At 27.7% G+C, this 19285-nt stretch overlaps 1 protein-coding gene across 2 annotated transcripts in view; it reads left to right on the top strand.

The window, feature by feature from the left end:
* PolA2 (DNA polymerase alpha subunit B) overlaps positions 1-19285 on the top strand; it is a 39408-nt gene that overhangs the window by 17303 nt on the left and 2820 nt on the right. For both annotated transcript variants that reach the window (XM_087152531.1, XM_087152532.1), the window contains 6 exons: positions 8842-8880; positions 12843-12916; positions 13355-13451; positions 14339-14445; positions 16413-16469; positions 18094-18220. In XM_087152531.1, coding sequence (XP_087008657.1) covers positions 8842-8880; positions 12843-12916; positions 13355-13451; positions 14339-14445; positions 16413-16469; positions 18094-18220 — 501 coding nt within the window. The remainder of the gene's footprint in view (positions 1-8841; positions 8881-12842; positions 12917-13354; positions 13452-14338; positions 14446-16412; positions 16470-18093; positions 18221-19285) is intronic.

The raw sequence follows: 19285 nt of genomic DNA, 5'->3' as shown, positions 1-19285 counted from the left end.
TTTTTATTTGAAAAAAAAAGTAAGTAACTTTAAAATAACACAGTTGTCATTTAAGGATTAAAAGAAAATGCAACATAATGTGAAATTAATATTTTTACAATGTCTAAACAAAATAATAATTCATAAAATCCAAGTTTAAATTAAATATAAAAGATAAATAGCGTAATTTCTTAAATGTGTGCTCCGTATATTTTATAAAACAATGTGTAATAACAATACTATAGACTAGTTTTTTACATGTTATCAGTTATAAACCGTTATACTAGATTTTTTTTTTGTTAAAGCTATCTTTATCATTTGAAATAGTGCTGCAATTCTAAGACAAGAATTTTGTTTTAAAATTTTTTAAGCAGAACTAACGTATAGTTACCATTAAATTATAATTGACAAAAATCAAAGAACAAGCATTTTATCAGAGACCTCTACAATTTTTAACAATCACAGGTGGTACTTTAGTAAATGAATAAAAGGTAGCATATACTTTCAAATGTAAGCATTAATAAGTTTACGAGCAAAACAAAAAGCAAGTAAAAGAAAAAAAATCTATATATCTAACTGATTCGAGAGGTCCTAGCTAACAAAATTATATACTTACTCTAGCTTTTGAATTGGATTCTTCAAAAATACTTGTAACAACGAGTTAGAGGATGATGTTTTAACATGAGAGTTATCTTAATTTTATTATCTGCTGGGTCTTAAAAAATAGTAGTAAAAAATATATTTTAATATATCATTTCAAAATTAAGTACAATTAATTTTCTTTAACTTTAAATTAATAATTTTATAAACTTTTCTGCATTCAGGTATAGATACTTTAATTTTGTAGATGAAAATAGATTAAAAAAAAAAAAGCAAACAAAACTGTTAAGCTAGTCTCGCTTTTTATAACACATTGCTTCGTTTCATTAGGAAAAAGCCGAACATTTATTTGCTAAAACGAGTACACTATTGCGGTAGTCAACCTTAAAACCGAAAATTAAACATTTTCTTTCATTTTAATTTTCTTAATTTTATTTTTATTACAAAAATTTTAACGCATCCCATAATTTGCGACACAGAAGAAGTAAGAACCACAGAGCCTACATAGTTTTCAAATAAAACAGAAATCTTTGTACAAATTAAAGAATTTTTGATGATTTGGGTTAAAAAGTGTTTGATTTAAGTACTTCACAAAGCAAAAGAATAAGTAAAGCAGTTTATACAAAGTAAAATGTATCATAAAAACTAGATGAGAAACATTCAAGTAATTTTCTCTAACGAAATCATGCTTTATTAATACTCAAGTACAGATCTCGGCAGTTATCAATTTATCTCTTTTTATTAGATATAATATTATCATTTTGATAATAATGTATTTTAAACTAACTCTACGTATTCCATGCATACTTTTCCAAATAAAAATGTTTAGCGGGTAGTAAAAGGGTATCCTCTTTTCTTTATTATTTTATTCTCAGACTATTTACAATGACGCGGAAGTAACACTCCCTTCTCCTTCTAGTTGAGGGGAGAGTAAAACTGGTTCTTGAGCCCTGACCCCCCAACCCCTAAGAATTGTCTCCAAACAAATGCCAAGAAGGCTTTTGGAAACCAGCCTCAATCAGAACCATGAGCTTGTAGGGAATAAAAATAATTATTTTAATGATTATCTATAGTAATTTTTTTTTAAATTTTTAATGCTTTCATAATTTATAATATTATTTTTATAAAATTAGTTTATTTTATTATTAATATTTTATTATTTTCAGTTTATTTTACATTATAATTTGTTTAAATTATTATTTTTATTTTCGCCTCAATGCTTTAGCATGAAAAGCATACTTATTAAAATTAATTTTTAATATTTTTTTCTTCAAATTTTGTAAAAAAATTAAAGAATTAAAATCTAACTTAATTTACTTTTTAATCCAAATATATGACATACATAAAGAAATTCCATGATTAATGCAATTACTCTCACCTAATAAACATTAAAACTAGTAGACATTTACAATAAAACAAGCTAATCTGCTCTTGATATTTAATTACAATCCATTTAATTACAAAAATGTATAAGATGTAGAAAAGGGATGAAAGAGTTGAAAACAAGCGAAGATATTTATCTCAACTACATGTTTATTATGCCATAATGTTTTAACTAATAAAATCCAATAAATGCGTTATAGAGTATTTGAAATCAAAATCTCGAATAATATCTAAGTGAAGTTCTTAAATCAAGTCATTGTCCCTTTTCATCTTTAGTTATATTATTTAATCAACATGACAGATTGGGTCACTGAAGTATTCCTAATTCAATAACATCCTAACGAAATTAAATACTTAATATCCCCTCAAAAAATAGTATACTGTCCCCTCAATATATATTGAGGGGATATTAAGTATTTAATTTCGTTAGGATGTTAAAAATAACAGGCAATTGCGAGGATTGGAGAACGAATCGAGTATGAAACAAAGCCTTCTAGTAATTCATATTATCACAATATATAATGTATTGCTCGATATGTGTTAATATATAATATATTGCTCGGTATGTGTTAATATATTGCTCGGTATGTGTTAATATATAATATATTGCTCGGTATGTGTTAATATATAATATATTACTCGATATGTGTTAATATATAATATATTGCTCGGTATGTGTTAATATATAATATATTGCTCGATATGTGATAATATCCTATATATAATATATTGCTCGATATGTGATAATATCCTATATATAGACTATCAGCAGCGTTTATTTCCGATGACAACAGCCAACAATACATTTGAAATTTAGTGCAAAAGAAATTAAACTATAAAAACTGAGGTATTAGTGAAAAAAGTGAATTAGAACAATATCACGAGTAATTGAGTAGTTCCGGAGTGCGAGGATATGGAGAGCGACTGCAAACAGAAAGATGTACTCCCAATTTTCTAAAAATACATTGTAGAATCTGTGAAGAAGCTAACTATTTTCAATGGTAGTTTAATTTATTCTGCTTCAAAGAGTGAAAAACAAGAATTATATTATGTTTAACTTTTCACTCTTAAAAATAAATAACTTAAAGCTATTATATCGAATTTAGTTTTTAAAATTTTTGAATAATATAATTAAAACAGGGGATCCGGGTAAATACCTTAACCATGATAATCCTAAATGGTAATAAAGAATACTATATATATATATATATCAGGGGTCTGTCCAGGCCGAAATTTGCTACCGTTTAGCGGTACCTTCACAAATTCAATTTTATTTAAAACGGTAGTTTCACAAATTCAACTTTAAGAAAAACGGTAGCTTCACAAAATACTTTTCCTTAAATTTTGTTTTTGTATCCGTTAAGAAACATTAAATCTATATTTTTACCATGTTTTTGTGTTGATATTTTAATATAATTTTTAATTTTTCACAAATTATGTCTAAATTTTCACAAAATAGGTACCTTTCAGAAAAACCTAGACAGACCCCTGTATATATATATATATATATATATATATATATTGTGTGCACAAGGGATGCTTGCTGTGAGTACTTTATTCTTTAGACATAACTCAGAAACGCATTTTTCTTAAAAACAAATACATAAGTTATTGAATCAGAAAAATCCCCAGAATGATTAAAGGAGCCAGGATAGCCTGGTTAGTAGGGCACTGAGCTCATGTCCAAAAGGTCGTGTGTTCGACCCCAACCGGCCGAACATTCCCTGTGTTTGCATGGTGACTGATGCACGTTAAATCTGTCGATTCGTAAAGTCCTTCAGGAGTTTCATTGTCTTTTGGATTGGTTCAAATTACAAGGCTATGGAGTTAAACATTAGTAGTCGTAAATTTAAAATTGGGTCAATTGTTCAACGATGGTTTTAAAATATAATTATAAAAGATCAGTAGTAGCTCAGGATAAAAAGCTCGCCTCCCAAATGAGGAGAACCAATTTCGAATCTCAGCGATGGCTGGTAGATATGAATTTTGCACCTGGCGACCCCCCAACCGCAGTACTGTTTTAAAATATATCAAGTGGTGGACGGACCCTGGGTTAGAGTCCCCGTGCAGTTGTGCTAACCGTAAGAAGTTTTCCTGGTTTTTCTCTCTATGTACAGCAAGCGTAAGTTAGTACCATTAAAACACCTTTCACGGAGACTAGTTTCTCCCAATGCTTGATCCAAGAGTTCTCTTGTCTTCTGGGTTGGGCTCAAAATTACAAGACTATTAAATTGAACAATGATAGTTGCAGACTGAGAACTAGGTCGGCTTTTCAACACCGGTTATAAAATTAAATTAAATAATTATAAAGATAGCTACGGAGGCCCAGGGGATAAGGCATACGCTTTCCAATTTGGAGACCCAGGTTCGAGCCCAGAGGTGACTGGTTGATACGAAGTTAGAATTCCATCAGGGTTAGAATTCCATTTTCAGTTGAGCGAAATGTGGGAGATTTTTGTGGTTTTCTTCGCCATGTAATGTGAATGCCGGTTATTAGTTTAATGAAGCTACGAAGGTTAGTTTGTTTCAAAGCTGGATCCAGGAGTTCCATTGAATTCTGGTTTATTGTTTTAGATTAATCAGCTTCGAAATGATAAGAGACTTTAAAAGTTATGACTAATTAAAATAAGTCTAACATTGATTTTATAAAAAATTTGCTGTATAATTTCTGATTAAAATAGGTATTTACAAGCTAATTTAATCTATCATGATTAAATTAATATTAGCCGATTCTTCACTACTTGTAAAAGTATTGAATGCCTGTTATATAAATTGAAAACAAATCGTTGAGCGTAGTAAATGGCATACAAATATTTTCGGCATGCTCATTTAAAATTTCTTCAAATTTAAAATCTTTATTGTAAGAAATGTACTCACAATATTTAAAAATATGAATATGTTATCAAAATGTTTGGCAATCCTTGGTAGTTTAAAGTTATTGTATGAAAAAAGAATTTACTAGAAATTAAATGGTTATTAGAAAACGAAGCAGGAGTATTAGTTTATCGACATTTCAGTTGCTGATAGATATGGTTCCATTTTTTATGGAAGATTCCGATAAAACAAATACATTGAAATGTTTTTGTGATAAGGAGAGCTATGTGTGTGTATATATATATATATATATATATATATATATATATATATATATATATACCTATCTATATACATACATATATTATGTATGTATGTATAATAATCGGTCAAAATAATCGAAACAATCCACTACTAATGCATTTTTTCATATTTTTCAAGGAATACTTAGAAAATTATTTTAGAACTTTTGAAGTGTTAAAGTCATGCGTTTTCTCATATATATTAATAAAGTTTAAAGCTTTTAGAGATTTGAGGGACCGGTAAAAAATTAGGAACTAAGAATAATGTTTCTGAATACCTTATTCGAAAACAATAAGCGAAAAGCTTGTGAATCATGTCAATAACGTTGATTATCATATGAAATAACAATCGTATACATACTAATATAATTAAACTTCTGTTATAAAACAATCTGATTTTTTTAATATTTTGAAAAGTTGTTTTATTATGCATCAGAAAGTCTTATTTTAGTTTTATTATACATAAAAGCTAAGCAAGCGAGGCATGTTAGTTCATAGTAGTCCACCATCTCATTTTAGTTGAAAGATCGTCTTCTCCCCTATATTAGTCCCTGCTAGTACAAGTAACACATTTGAATAGCCAGAAAAAAACCGGTTTTATGCATATACCCCATAGTAACAGGAAGGGATGGATACAGTTTCTCGTTTTTCTTATATTCATTATTTAGCTTATTTCCTTTTTCTTTTCTTTTCAGTTTTCGTTTCTTATACTGTTTACGCTGTTTCGAAAATATAAAGTAAACGCGCGAGGGAGGCGAGATGCGAATACATGGGGATGGGACATAAAGATTGTAGGAAATTGTATTAGTATAAATTATTTATTTCCGAAATCTTATCAATAATGATTTACTATATTTTATTTTCTTTAAAAAAACTGGCAACTGTCAGGAAAAAAATTAAGATTGTAAGGAATAAAATAAGATTTCACTATTTGTGATTACAAAATATTCATAAACATTTATTTTTTTCAGAGAAAAAAAACTGTCCCGTATCTTTATTATAACTGTCCGAAAATATATTGATACTTATGGATTAAAAATAAGAAATGATTTTCTTACCGGTTTTCAATATTTCCATTTTTTTTCTCCCTTTTACTTCTTTTTTTTTTTTTAGTAATTGTCGTTAAACAGCCAACCCAATTTCCAGTTTATGACTACCAACTCCGTAGCCTTGTATTTTTGAACACAATCCAGAAGACAAAGTAACTCTTCAATCAAATATTGGGAGAAAAGTTGCCTTCGTGGAAAACGTTTTGAAAGAACTAACACGTCTTTGCGTTAGGTGGACATGAAAACCACGAAAACCTACCACGGATAGTCCTAATGGATCCATGATCCGTCTGATTTTTTATTAGCATTGCGCTCGGTGTGAGCCGTGGGCGGATTTCGTATGACCACCTATCACTTGGATTCCAAATCGAATCACCTCATTTGGAGGAGAGCACTCTATCCCCTAAACAACCACGGCTCTTCCATTTTGATATGTATGTTACCGCCAAAGTTTGTAAGTCAACATTCTGTGGAATGTCAAGGCGTTGTTATACCTAAACTAGCCAGTGCCTGAAAGGACTCTTATTTCTCACATTTTCTAAGCATTCAATGTAATGAAAAACCTGCAAAGTATAAAATATGTCTATGATTCATTTCGAATGTAATGAAATGTAATTCAAACGTCTTTGAAGCTTACCATATCAGAGCAAGTAGATTAATTTTAATTTCTTCATTTGTATATGAAAATTTTGTTTCCCTTCATATGGCATGGATTCTTCAAGGCATAAATTTTGTTTTATCCAACTTTCATTTTCTCTATGCATCTTGAATACATTTATTTTATGGCACTCTAATTATTTTTTACGAATAACATTTAAATTATTGAGGAATGCGCGTGATTTACAGAATAGCCTTATCAGGATCTTTTTTCTTACTTTGCCTAAATATCATTTGTCATTCTATAGAATGTGTAGCTATTACATATAGTGTCTAGGGAAAGTATGTAATAATTCTCATATTTCGTGCTTGGCAAAAAAAAAAAACTGGCATTCTATGCAATGTCATGGAATGCCGGTGTTTTATACTTTACCCCGGTAACAAATGTATTATTTATTGAATGTATTATTTATAAGAAAATGTATTATTTATTGAAGGGGTAAATCATGTGTTATTTTCTGAATATAAATTCATGTATCTAGTTTCAAAAGTTTAATTTAGAATTATTAAATAATATAATTTCTCATTCCATCGAAATTAGATTATTCCATTAAATAATCAGCACAATTTCCCATTAGAAAATTTATATTTTTTCTGAATTTTTTTGTTAGTTTGCTATAAAATTGCGAATAATAAAAAAATTAATAACAGTACATATTTTTACTTTTCAGAAGAAAATAATGTTTACTATTAGTTGAAATAAAAAGAAAATTGTATTTTGCTAATAACCTGAAAGTTGTAAAAATCGCAGAATCAATTTATTCCAAATAAAGCTTCATATAACTTTTCCCCTGAATTCCTGTTTTTAATGTATGGGTAAATGTATATTTTGTAAACTCAATTTAAATAAAATTTATTGAGAGTAAATCAGAAAATTTCACAGTTAATGTTTTTAAATTTGTGAAATTTTTTTACCGATAACTCAAAAATAATTTATTAAAAACTTTTGCAAATTTTCCGATTTGTAGATTTCTATATTTTAATGAAAGAAATACAGAATCATTCATTCAGGGGAAGGGGGTTGATTATGAGACGGACGCGCTGCCTTGTTCGCTATCGAGGCTCGGTGAGGGGTTACTAACTGCTGACTAAATAATAATAATAAAGTATAGTGTCTTTCTATTTGTATAATACCAGATTTCAATGCATACCCATAATATTAATTCTTATCTTTTATTCCGGAACTTTAAGAATCGAAGGAAAGATCAAAGACGTAAAGCGTTTTCCAAAATAAAATTCGCAAAACATTAAGAAATTTCTACAAGTAAAGAAACTTACTTATTCTACCAGTAAGGAGAGGCTAAAATTTGGCTACTTTTTTCGAATGAACCGCCATTCCTTAAACCAATCAGTGACCAGCCGACTAAGGGGGTTGCTTTTACTTCACTTCGCATAATTAGGTAAATCAACGCCTTCATTGTAGGTGGCAGCACAATAACTCAGTTAGCTTAGATTTAAAGTTCAAATTTCGTGATATCTTTGTACCATTTTTCTTGGTCAAATTTAAAAATAATTCTGTTCTTTTTTTTTAAATGAAAGATATGAATTTAACCTTAATTTTCCCTTCTTAAAAACTAGATGAGAGAAAAACTACTATGGATAAAAACTGTTGGAAGTTGGAATGAGTTTTTCGAATTTAAAAAATAGTAAAAAAAATTTTTAATTTAATTCCAGACAGGATAATAAAGACATTTTTATTTTCTTTCGTTTCCAAAAAACAGAACGTTATTATCTTGAAAATTGATGATTTTATGCAGTACTGAACTGTCCATAGAATAACGTGGGGGTTGCTTTTCTCCCGATCGAGCGAGCGAACGGCCTTAACTATTTTTTTTTTATGTATATATTGTATTAGTATATTTCATGAATTAACCATTGTGTATAAGTTATTTTTATTATGATTTTTACAAAAATCGATTATAAATAAGTAAAAACTAGCAATATTTATGAATGGTCTTCTTGGTTTTTTAATAAACATAAAAAAAATTTAAAAATTACTTAAAATTTTGTTCTTTTTTATTTGGTTTAATATACACTATTATTTTATATTTATTTAGATTGGCCCATTTGTAGATATCAAGAATGAGTTGATTGAAGTAAGCAGTTATTCTTTACAATACTTACTATTATTATGTTAGTTCGTTATTTTATACGGAATTGCATAAAAATTTATGATATTTTCTTTCAGCAATATAGATTCAAATAAATGTTCACATGTAAAATTATTGTTGGACTAAAAAGCATTCTGAATCTAAGCAAATTCAACTGAAAAAAGTTACTTTAAAGTTTGTTAACCTATCTTATAAATTAGCTATTGGGATAATACAGTGGATTCCCGATTATCTGAGTTAACGTGGACCACGATTAACTCGGATAAGCGAAAAACTCAGTTAAAGCGAGGAGTATAAAAAAGGAAAGAAAAAGAAAAGTTATAAATGTAATATATTTAACAAATGCGAAATTTATACGAATGTACCACATACAATTCATATTATAATTAAAAAGCTTACTTAAAAACACTTAAAGAGCATACTTTATGAGAATGTAAGAGTTTTAACTTAAATAAGTCCTTAATCGATTTTTGTTTTTCATTACTTATCAGCTTTTCTGCAACAATGTTTCACCCTTTTTTTAGGGATAACAGGATTGCTGGTGTCGCCTCTTGTTCTATATATTCAACAGCTTTTAGTCCATCTGTATGAGAGATTTTTATATGTTGATTTTCATCATCACTTCCTCATCTTCGCTGAATTCATTTTCAATATTGACGATCATGGGTAATCTCGTGTTGTTCGTCAGCTTGTTTTCCGGAGTGTTTGGAAGATAAAATTCAGAATTTTTTTCGGTGGTAGTTTTGAAAATAAACCAGTACAAAAAAATTTCTTTAAATATTTTATAGCTTGGTTAAAGAGTAAACTGGGATGATCGGGGCTCTACTGTGGTTTTAAAAGATCTACATAATCTTAACGACTATAGTTAGCTTGTATTTGTTAGTAAAAGCAGAAAAGAGATTAATAAGTTCTTCTAGACATGTAATGTTTGCATGATCTTAAATATGTATCAAATATGATCACAAAATGATTAAATATGATCTGTAAATATGTATGAAAGAGTGGTATTTCATAGATGCTAACTTGCTGCGGACAACTGATTAATATTTTTGAGTGCTGGTCTTTTAATGTATGATTCTTGTTTTAACAAATTCGATTTTTACACTTTTTACTCACCACTTCTTAGGCTTGTGTAATATGCCACAAAAAAAATTTTTATAGACTATTAATAATTTTCCTTGTAATGTGTGGTAAAATATTTTTCAATAGCTTTTTTTTTTATTGTATATAAGAATAATGAAACTTTTCATTTTTTCCCTGTTATTTAGAAAAAATGTAGCGGCAGTTTTTTTTTTATTTTTTATTCCATAATTTTTAATTTTACGGAATTATTGATTTAAAGAAATATTGCTTAAATATGAGTTCTAATTACATTATTGTTAATATATGTTGCACCGTTAAAATTAAAATTAGTGATTTTTGAACTATCTTTTACATGGGGAAAGATATTAGAAAACAGATTGATCCATCCAACAGGAAATAGATGACAATTTAAATTTAAAGAAGCTATTTAAACGAAAAATAATGTTTATAATATTAAGATTAAAATTAAAGTAATTTTAAGTTATTATAATCATTAACTTATATTTAAATTCAACTTTAAAAATGTACATCAGACTCCAAAACTTTTACATCTGACACCGAAGTAAAAAGTTTCAAATTAATTATATACCATATTTTGTAAGTCAAGAACTGCTTAGAATTCTTTATTCACATGTCAGCTTCAAAATTCAGTCAAGTTTATATTAAAATTGCAAACAAATTTACAGAGAAGACAATTTGTAAATGAGTTTTCAAATTTGCAGAAAGACAATTTGTAAATGAGTTTTCATCTTTTGCTTTTGTGTGATGGTCGTCCAACACCAACAATTTAATCCATTTAATTTGAACTTATTATAATCAGTTTTTATAAAACAAATTGTTTTTTGATAAGTTATGATGTACTAAAGAGTTTTTCTAGAAATTTATGCTCATGGAATTGTCCAGTTGTAAAAACAAGAACAATGAACTAATCTAAACTAAGAAAACATGTGGTTAGATTGAAATTCTTTAAATATTTTAATTTCAAATAAGAAAAAAAAATGTAAAGAGTTTTATCTAGTTTTTTTCTATAGAATGTGCAACCAGAATTTCGCATTTGCAACATTCATTTTTGAAAACTGAATATCCGTTTAAAAAAAAATAATGCTAATTCTAAAACAACAAATTTTATAAAGAGCACTGTTTGGATAAAATACAGTATTAAATGGCTCTATAATGAAATATAGATATTTATGATGTATAATCAAAAGGAATTATTTTCTTTTGCTTAATGAAAATATATTAAACAGTAATTATCCTAGGTTTTTTGGATGAATTTGTATTTATCATTTGGTATACTTTGTGAAAAAACTACTTAAAATAACACGTTAAAATATTTCTAATTCAATAAAAATAATATATTCTGCAAGCTAAACATATTTTCTCCACATCTATCTGAATTTTTTAAAAATTAATGTTGTACCAAAACATTAAAAATTTAAGAAATGAAAAACAAAATCTTGCTGAGCTGTTATAATAAATTTAGTCTAATTATTTTTTCAAGGTGATATATTAAAAAAATAAAAAATCTTAATTAAAATACTAATATTCGCACTTTTCTTGTACCCATCCCTGCACTTTTTGAAAATAAAGAAAGTACTCTGACCAGAAAATTTTAAGTTTTTTACCTGGAAAAATCAGAAATTTGAAGCCTGATTTGAGGGGCCACCCTGTTCTTTTTTCAACGGATTCCGATTTCTTACCCCCAAAATATAGGGGCAGCCTCAATCTGGGAAATATAATCCCCATAGTTTATTCAAGAGAGCTATCCAAAGTTTGGACCTCATGATGTTAATTTTATTTTTGCTTATTTTGCAATATCTCGAAAATATCTTAAACAAATCGAGAAATTCTTACTCAAAATTCGTTTACCGAAAGACATTTTTATGCAAAAAATAAATTTTACCTAATATTTATTATCTTTTTATTATTTTATTTAATACTAGTCGGAAAAAGTTTAAATTATAACCTATAAAAATTTTTACATCATTTTAATTTTGCATAGCGAAATACAAAATTTGAGCAAAATTGGTTGAATAGTTCCTGAGAAATTAAATTTTAAATATATTACTTTTTCAAAATTCTATGTCTTAAGAACTGTTCAACAGACTTTACTCAAATTTTGTATTAAATACCGACTTTAAAATGATGAAGAAAATAATTTATCTTACAATTCCAAAATTTTTTCGACTATTAATAAATAAAAAATACTAACTGAAATGTATTGTGTGCATGAAATTACCTTTGTATAAATGAATTTTATAATTGTGTGGTAAAATTTTTCAATTTGTTGAAAAGCTCTTGAGATATGGCGAAATACGGAAAGAAAATTTTTTTTTTTTAATTATAAGGTCCAAACTTCGAATCTTTCAGCTGACTTAAATATGAAGACCATATTTCCCAGATTGTGGCTACTTCCTATGTTTTTGGGGTCAGAAATCAGAATCTGTTGAAGTAAAAGGTATGTTTCCTTAGAGAAGTGTGCTTTTGTGTCTGATTTCGTTTCTTAAAATATCATCTGCTCTAATTGATTTACAAATTTGAGGTCACACCCTCGAACTATAAGGATTGAATCCTAGAACGTGAAGATCCGATCATTTGATCAAAAGTTATGTTACAAAATTTTTATATCTTTTATTTATTTTCTGACTTTGCTTATGAATCAATACTGATAGTTTATGTAGACTAATAAATATCTGTACCATACTCAAATCAATATCTGTGACATACTCAAATGCTGTATTAAGCAATAAAAATTATAGCAAAATATTATAATTTGAAAGGGAGGATTGAACTTTACAACAGTTAAAAACATATTAAAACTATTTTTTGGTATGATTTGTGTCTCACTAAATTCTGTTCTTTAGAATGGAGATGTTAATGAAATTTATGAAGAGGTGTTTAAGAGAATAACATCAGAAATTGTGAAAAGTATAGATCAGTAAGTAATTATTTTAAGATTTTAGATGCTTTTTACTATCGTATCAAACTTTTTTAAAAAAAAATTAACATATTAAAAATCAAGCAGAATAATCAACAAAAACTGGATTTTATATTGAAATCAACATTTTCAAACTTAGTACACAGTTTTTTTTTTTTTTTTTTTTAACTTAAATCAATTTTTTAATTTTTTTTCATGTCTATAAAGTTCTTTCATGTTCAAAATATACTAATGTTCTATGTTTTCTGTATTAAAAATTTTAACAATTATGTATCCGGTAAATTTAAAAACTAAAAATTGAATTATAGTTTTTCACATATATGTGTTTTAATTTTTGTAACAATTTTTCACAGTAATCAAAAATTGCTATATTTTCTTTGTTAGTCTATTATATATTAGTTAAAAAAAATTTAAAAGAAATATATTTCTTCCTGATAGCGCAAATACGAGGGTTCTTCTTGTTCCTTCGTCAAGGGATGCTCACCATGACTGTATATATCCAACTCCACCTTATTCCTTGAGTTGTACTTCAAGGGTAAATGAAATTTGAATTATTTTGGTTTAATAAAAGCACTCTGTTAACAAAATAATAATAATAATTCTGTTTAATAATAGCAACTCGTTAAACTAACCGGTTCTCATTTTTTGGAACCACTTACTATGAAACATATTTTAAACAAATGTAATAACTTAAAATTTAGATATAGCACTATTTCTATAGCTTTGGTCCAATGTTAACTTAATTAAATAGATATAATCCACATAATAAATTACTTCAAGGACATAAGTTTTCTCATAAATTTAGCTTGGAGCTAGTTGTAGATGCAGTATATCCACAAGCTTTATGCATAATACCTTTTCCCCCAATGGTTTACGACCAACCGAACCACATATATATATATCTGTGTGATATAAAAAATTTTAACATATATTTTTATGTTATTTCTTTTTTGTTTGAATTCTCTTTTTCAATTCACTGTTCTGACCGAAACCCATTCTCATAATTAGTAATTCACATTTTCTTCTAAAAGTAGATTAAAAATTACAGAGCTAACAATTCTAAGTTTTTCCGCTAAGGAAGCGTGAGATCTGAGAATTCCGGTAACCTGATGTGTGGGCCTATTGCAACTCATGCTGTTTCCTTTTAAGCATGTGACTTAAAAGATGGAAAACTTACGAAACTTTTCCCTAACATAAAAATTAAAGCACATTGATTTTAGTGTGATTTTGATGCATTCTCTCAATACCAATATTGTTTACTAGCTCTGCCTTCACAGCATTATACATCTACTGAAATAAATTTAATTTTGTACCATTTTATTTCTGAATTTACAGTGGATACAAGTGCATGATTTCAGACTCCTGTCCACTGTAAGGCAGTTATAAAAAATATATATATTTATGCTATAACATTTGTTACAGATACTGCAGGTAGCTTCTGATCCTTGTGTAGTGAATATTGAAGGTGTAATATTTGCTATCTCCGCAACTGATATTTTGTTTCATATGGGAAAAGAAGAAATATCTCAGTAAGTAAGGATGTTAAATTTATTATAGAAAAAGTATACTCTCAAAAAAAAATCGAGATAGCATGTTCAGAACTAAATGTGTTCTAAATAGTAATAATAATGATTAATTAATTCCTAAATAGTATTTTAAAACCTAGAGTCATGGAACATCAGAATAAATACTAATAAATATGTTAGCATAATATTTCACACTAAGTCTCAATGCAGCAATGATAATTTTATTTTTAAAAGCAACACAAAAATAATGATGCTTTAAATATAAAAGAATTTGTTTACAAAAAGCTTACATTAATAGAGTTTATTTTAAAAAATAAATAAAAACTACCATCGTGACCTGTCGACATCATTTTCAAAATTGCTCACCAATCAATTTTTCTATTCAAAAAATAGCTACCAAGTCATCGCTTTTCATGTTCTCGAAGCATTTTATGAAACGTTTTAATGTGTGGGCAGCATTTTTTCTTGGGATGCAGTAATGTTGAGTGGTAATTTTTCCAAAAAAAATTCATTTTTTACTTTGAAACGTATTCAACATAGCAAGAAACTCTTCCACATGGGATTTCAAATTAATATTAGGTGGATATGGAATGCTAAGAAACAAAGTAATTTTTTTTTTGTTGATGTATCAAGGTTTTCGAGATATCGAGAGTATACTGTATATTGAATAAGTAATTAGTCATAAATTTAGCTCATGATATACTGCTTACAAATAGTATATAAAATATATTTGTATGTAAGCCTGTAAGTAAGTTCTTTTAAAGACATAGCTCATTGATCTTATAAAACTTTTGTTCTGGTATAACTGTCACTGTATTAATATTGTCTACCCTCTGTAAGCTAAACATTTACTTCATAAATAATGCATCACTTTTAAGAAATCTTGATTCCTTTTTTATCTTTAAAACAAAAATGCTTCAAAAAATATTTTACCTATTTAGATAAAATGATAGATGGAAATTTTTTTTTATCATGAAATCTGTAGAAAATGCAAAGTATTATTAGTGTTATCAAATTTAGTAATTTCAGATGGTATGGGTATAATGTTCGAACTTACAATTTGAATTCTGTTGAAATGGTCTCCTTCACAAGTGTACAGAGTACCATCAAAAGAGGGAAACCTTTAAATATTGAAAATCAAATTTAGTAGACTATAGCGCCCAATTCGATTCATCGGAGAAACTGTATTGAGATGATCTTGACCTGGAACAGGCTTTACTGCATTTACACGTAAAATAAGGTACTAATTAATGCAAAAGTCCTTCAGAAAAAGAAAGAAAAAATTTAAACATATTTGAGGGACAGCTTGCAAGTCCAACTGTACTTTTTTTTCTTCCTTTTAAGTGGAGGCATAGAGGACCATCCAGCTGGCTGCCTCGAGCAACTACTATAAAAATATAATAAATACGTTGAAGAAAGTTATTTTCAATAATTTAATGTTTTTCAGATGACTGGAAATTTTGCAGTCAATTTAAAAGTGTAGTTATTAGTGTATACAATTTGATTTCCTCTTAGATTTTTTTTTATTATTACCCTAATGATACTTAGATTTTTATGTATATTAGAAAATAAAATGATTACAATCCTATTTTTTTTAACAATCTGCTGATTTTTTTCTTTATTCTTGACATTTAAACAAAAATTTATTTAATTTTATGCTTTATTAAAAAGAAGAAAAATACTTGTTTCTTAATACATTTGCAAACAACAGAATTTTCCTTACTTATACCAGACATTATTTTTCACTTAAGTAAAAAAAAAAAAAATAGTTTTGAATCACCCTCTATTCTTTTTTGATATTTGAGTATATTTTCATTTATTTACTTGATTTTTTAGTGTCTCTTTTTTTCCCTGATTATTCGCTTCTTATCAGTTCTTGAAATCTCATTTACAAATTTTGTTGTGGTGTCTCACTGTCTTTCTTTTTATATGTTCTGCATAATAAACTAAATATTTATTTATTTTTAAAGTGGACAGATGCCAGATCGATTGGGAAGATTATGTAGTCACATACTAACACAGAGACAGTAAGTTATAGAATGTATTCTCTTGTATACATGTAATAAATTTATTATATAACTGGTATCATTATAACTTGTGATTCAACAAATAGCGATTTGGACGAATAGCAACATTTCTTTTTAAAAAAAGTTATTATTGAAAATAAACAAAACCAACTTTATTATTGGTAGGGGGTAATGAAAATATACTATCTATTACAAATATTTAATATAAGCAAAAAAACAGCTATGAAAAATAAAATTGAAACAAATAGAAAAAAAATCCTCTTAGTTCTTAAAACAAAACTTTAATGGTAAAAATAATTTTATTTTATATTAATTTATAATATTGAAAGAAATAAAATAAAATTGAAAGAAATAGAAAAAAAATTCTCTTAGTTCATTAAACAGAACTTTAATGCTAAAAATAATAATTTTATATTATAACCGTCTTAAAACAGCCGACCTAATTTTAAGTTTACGACTACCAATGTTCAACTCCGTAGCCTTGTAATTTTGTTCCCAAATCAGAAGACAAGGAAACAAGTATTGGAATAAATTTGCCTTTTTGGAGGACTCTTTTATAAAACGGAACCCACATTTGTGTTACATAGAGTGAAAACCTCCCACTGTTAGCCTGGCAACAAGGGGACTCTAACTCATGATCTTTTTCCCACTGAGGATATTTTACATCAGCACTGTGGTCAATGTGATCTGGTTGTGGAATTCGTATCTACCACCCATCATTGGGGCTTGAAGGAGCCCGAGCCACCAAGTATCTATAAAACTTGAAGAGATATAGTCTATCAGAAACAATTTTGAAAAGGCTGCGCTATATGCAAAAGTGAATCAGAAAATATTTATAAAAAAAAAATGATATCTTAATTTTTGAAAGAAAAAATATCAACTGAGCATCTCAATTTTCAAATTACTATATTTTCAAGAAAAGGTGAAGAAAAAGAATAGACAAATAGAAATACTCTTAATAATAAAACGACTATAAAAACAAATGTTTTTTTTTCTTTTTGAAAAAGTGCTGAATAGGAACCGAAACAAAAATGGTTCTTAACTTTTAAACTAAAAATTTATTGCTAAAAATCGCTGCTGTTGCATTATTTATAATTTTTTGCATTGATCTAAGTATTTTGTTTTTTGGTAGATTATTTATTAGACTGATCAATGTATACTTTTTTAAATCCTAAGAAGTTCATGTGTATAAAGGGACGCAATTAAATAATTGAATATTGCAAAAAAAGAAGAAAAAAAGGTTAATGAATTTTGGCCAATCACTATTGATGTCAATGAAAGCATTATAAGAATTAAAATCATCTGACACCAGTTAATCTGAGAATGAGGTGAAAAGTTGCTCAAAGCAAAGGAATATATTTCAACCCCAGTATACAAATTAACTAGTTTTTGATGTTTTTAATCCTATCATTGCTCTTCCCAACTTAATGATAAGTCAAGAGTTAAGAAACCATACACAATTTTAATTAGTGATATCTAATGTGCATTTTAATTAAGAAATTTAGAAATATCTATTAAGGGTGAACATAATTTACTAACAATAAATTCTATGGTAGTTTAAAAAAAGAAAAAAAACTTTATTTTGATGTTGCGTTGTTCTTACATTGATAATTTTTTAATTTAGCTTTTATCCATTGTATCCTCCTAATGAAGAAGTGAACATTGAGTATCTGCATTATGAGGCAAATGCTGGACTTCCTGTTATGCCCCACGTCCTTCTCCTTCCATCAGATTTTAGGTACTTTATTAAGGTATGTACATAAATTTATTCATTCATTGGGTTTAGTTACTTTTGCAAGATACTCCTCTGCTTTTCCACTTGTTTTGATTTATTTATAATTTTTACCTGACCTCCATTTTTTTTATGATTTTTATCTGATTTCCGCTGTTATATGATTAAAAAAATTTGGATTTCAAGGAAGTGAAGTTTTGAAATGAGGATGAGCGGCATTTTATTAAAGCACAAAAAAAAATCTATTTTTTTTCTTTTCTTGTCTTGCATAAAAAGATTATTGCAAAAAAATTAATCATGCAGAACTCTCAAAACTCTTGCATTTTGAAAACACCTCAGATTTAATATGAAATAATCGTGACTAAAGCGCGTCAGAAAGTGATGTATCAAAAGAGTGATTCAAAATTAGCAAATCATTATGGTATTATATCAAATAGAAAATCAGAACTTTATGGAAATTCGAAGCACTAACTGTTGAAACCGCTCTCAACGAATCCGTGTGGACGATAAAATCATTGCAAATATAAAGCATTAAAAAGATGTGTGGTTCAAAATTTTTCATTCCAAAACAATATTGCATTAAAAAAAAAACATGTCGAAGTTCGTGTCACTAATAACTGACAAAAATGCGATTGATAATACCATGTAGATGGCCAATAATCGTATTAGTTAAAAAGTGATTCTTCAAATGCACGAATAGAAGTTTGTTGATCGAAATAATATCTTAAATTGTATTATTTCTATCGATTCTTCCATATTAATTGAGGTTTTAAAAACCTAGAGAAAATCCATATTTAAAAAATATTTCACACGCAAGTTCACTATGGTTGCTAATTGAGTGGGTCAAGAAGTGATTACTCTAACGCATGATTTGGAATTTACAAAGATGAAAAACATACTTTGATGAACTGCATTATTGGCCAGATCCCATTCTTTGCAAAAATTTTATGTGATTCAACACAATTTATTTGTCACCAAGCATGACAAATGCATAGCTGCCAACTCTACTAGATTTTCCAGTAGACTACTGGATTTTGCCAGTTTCTCCTGGTCTACTGGTTTGATTTAAATTCTCCTGATTTTT

This window comes from Parasteatoda tepidariorum, chromosome 9, assembly GCF_982258835.1.
Source record: "Parasteatoda tepidariorum strain Cologne lab strain chromosome 9, Ptep-v5.0, whole genome shotgun sequence".
NCBI lineage: Eukaryota > Metazoa > Arthropoda > Arachnida > Araneae > Theridiidae > Parasteatoda > Parasteatoda tepidariorum.
Note: the sequence above shows the minus strand (reverse complement) of the source record. Positions and strands in the feature narration are given on the sequence as shown.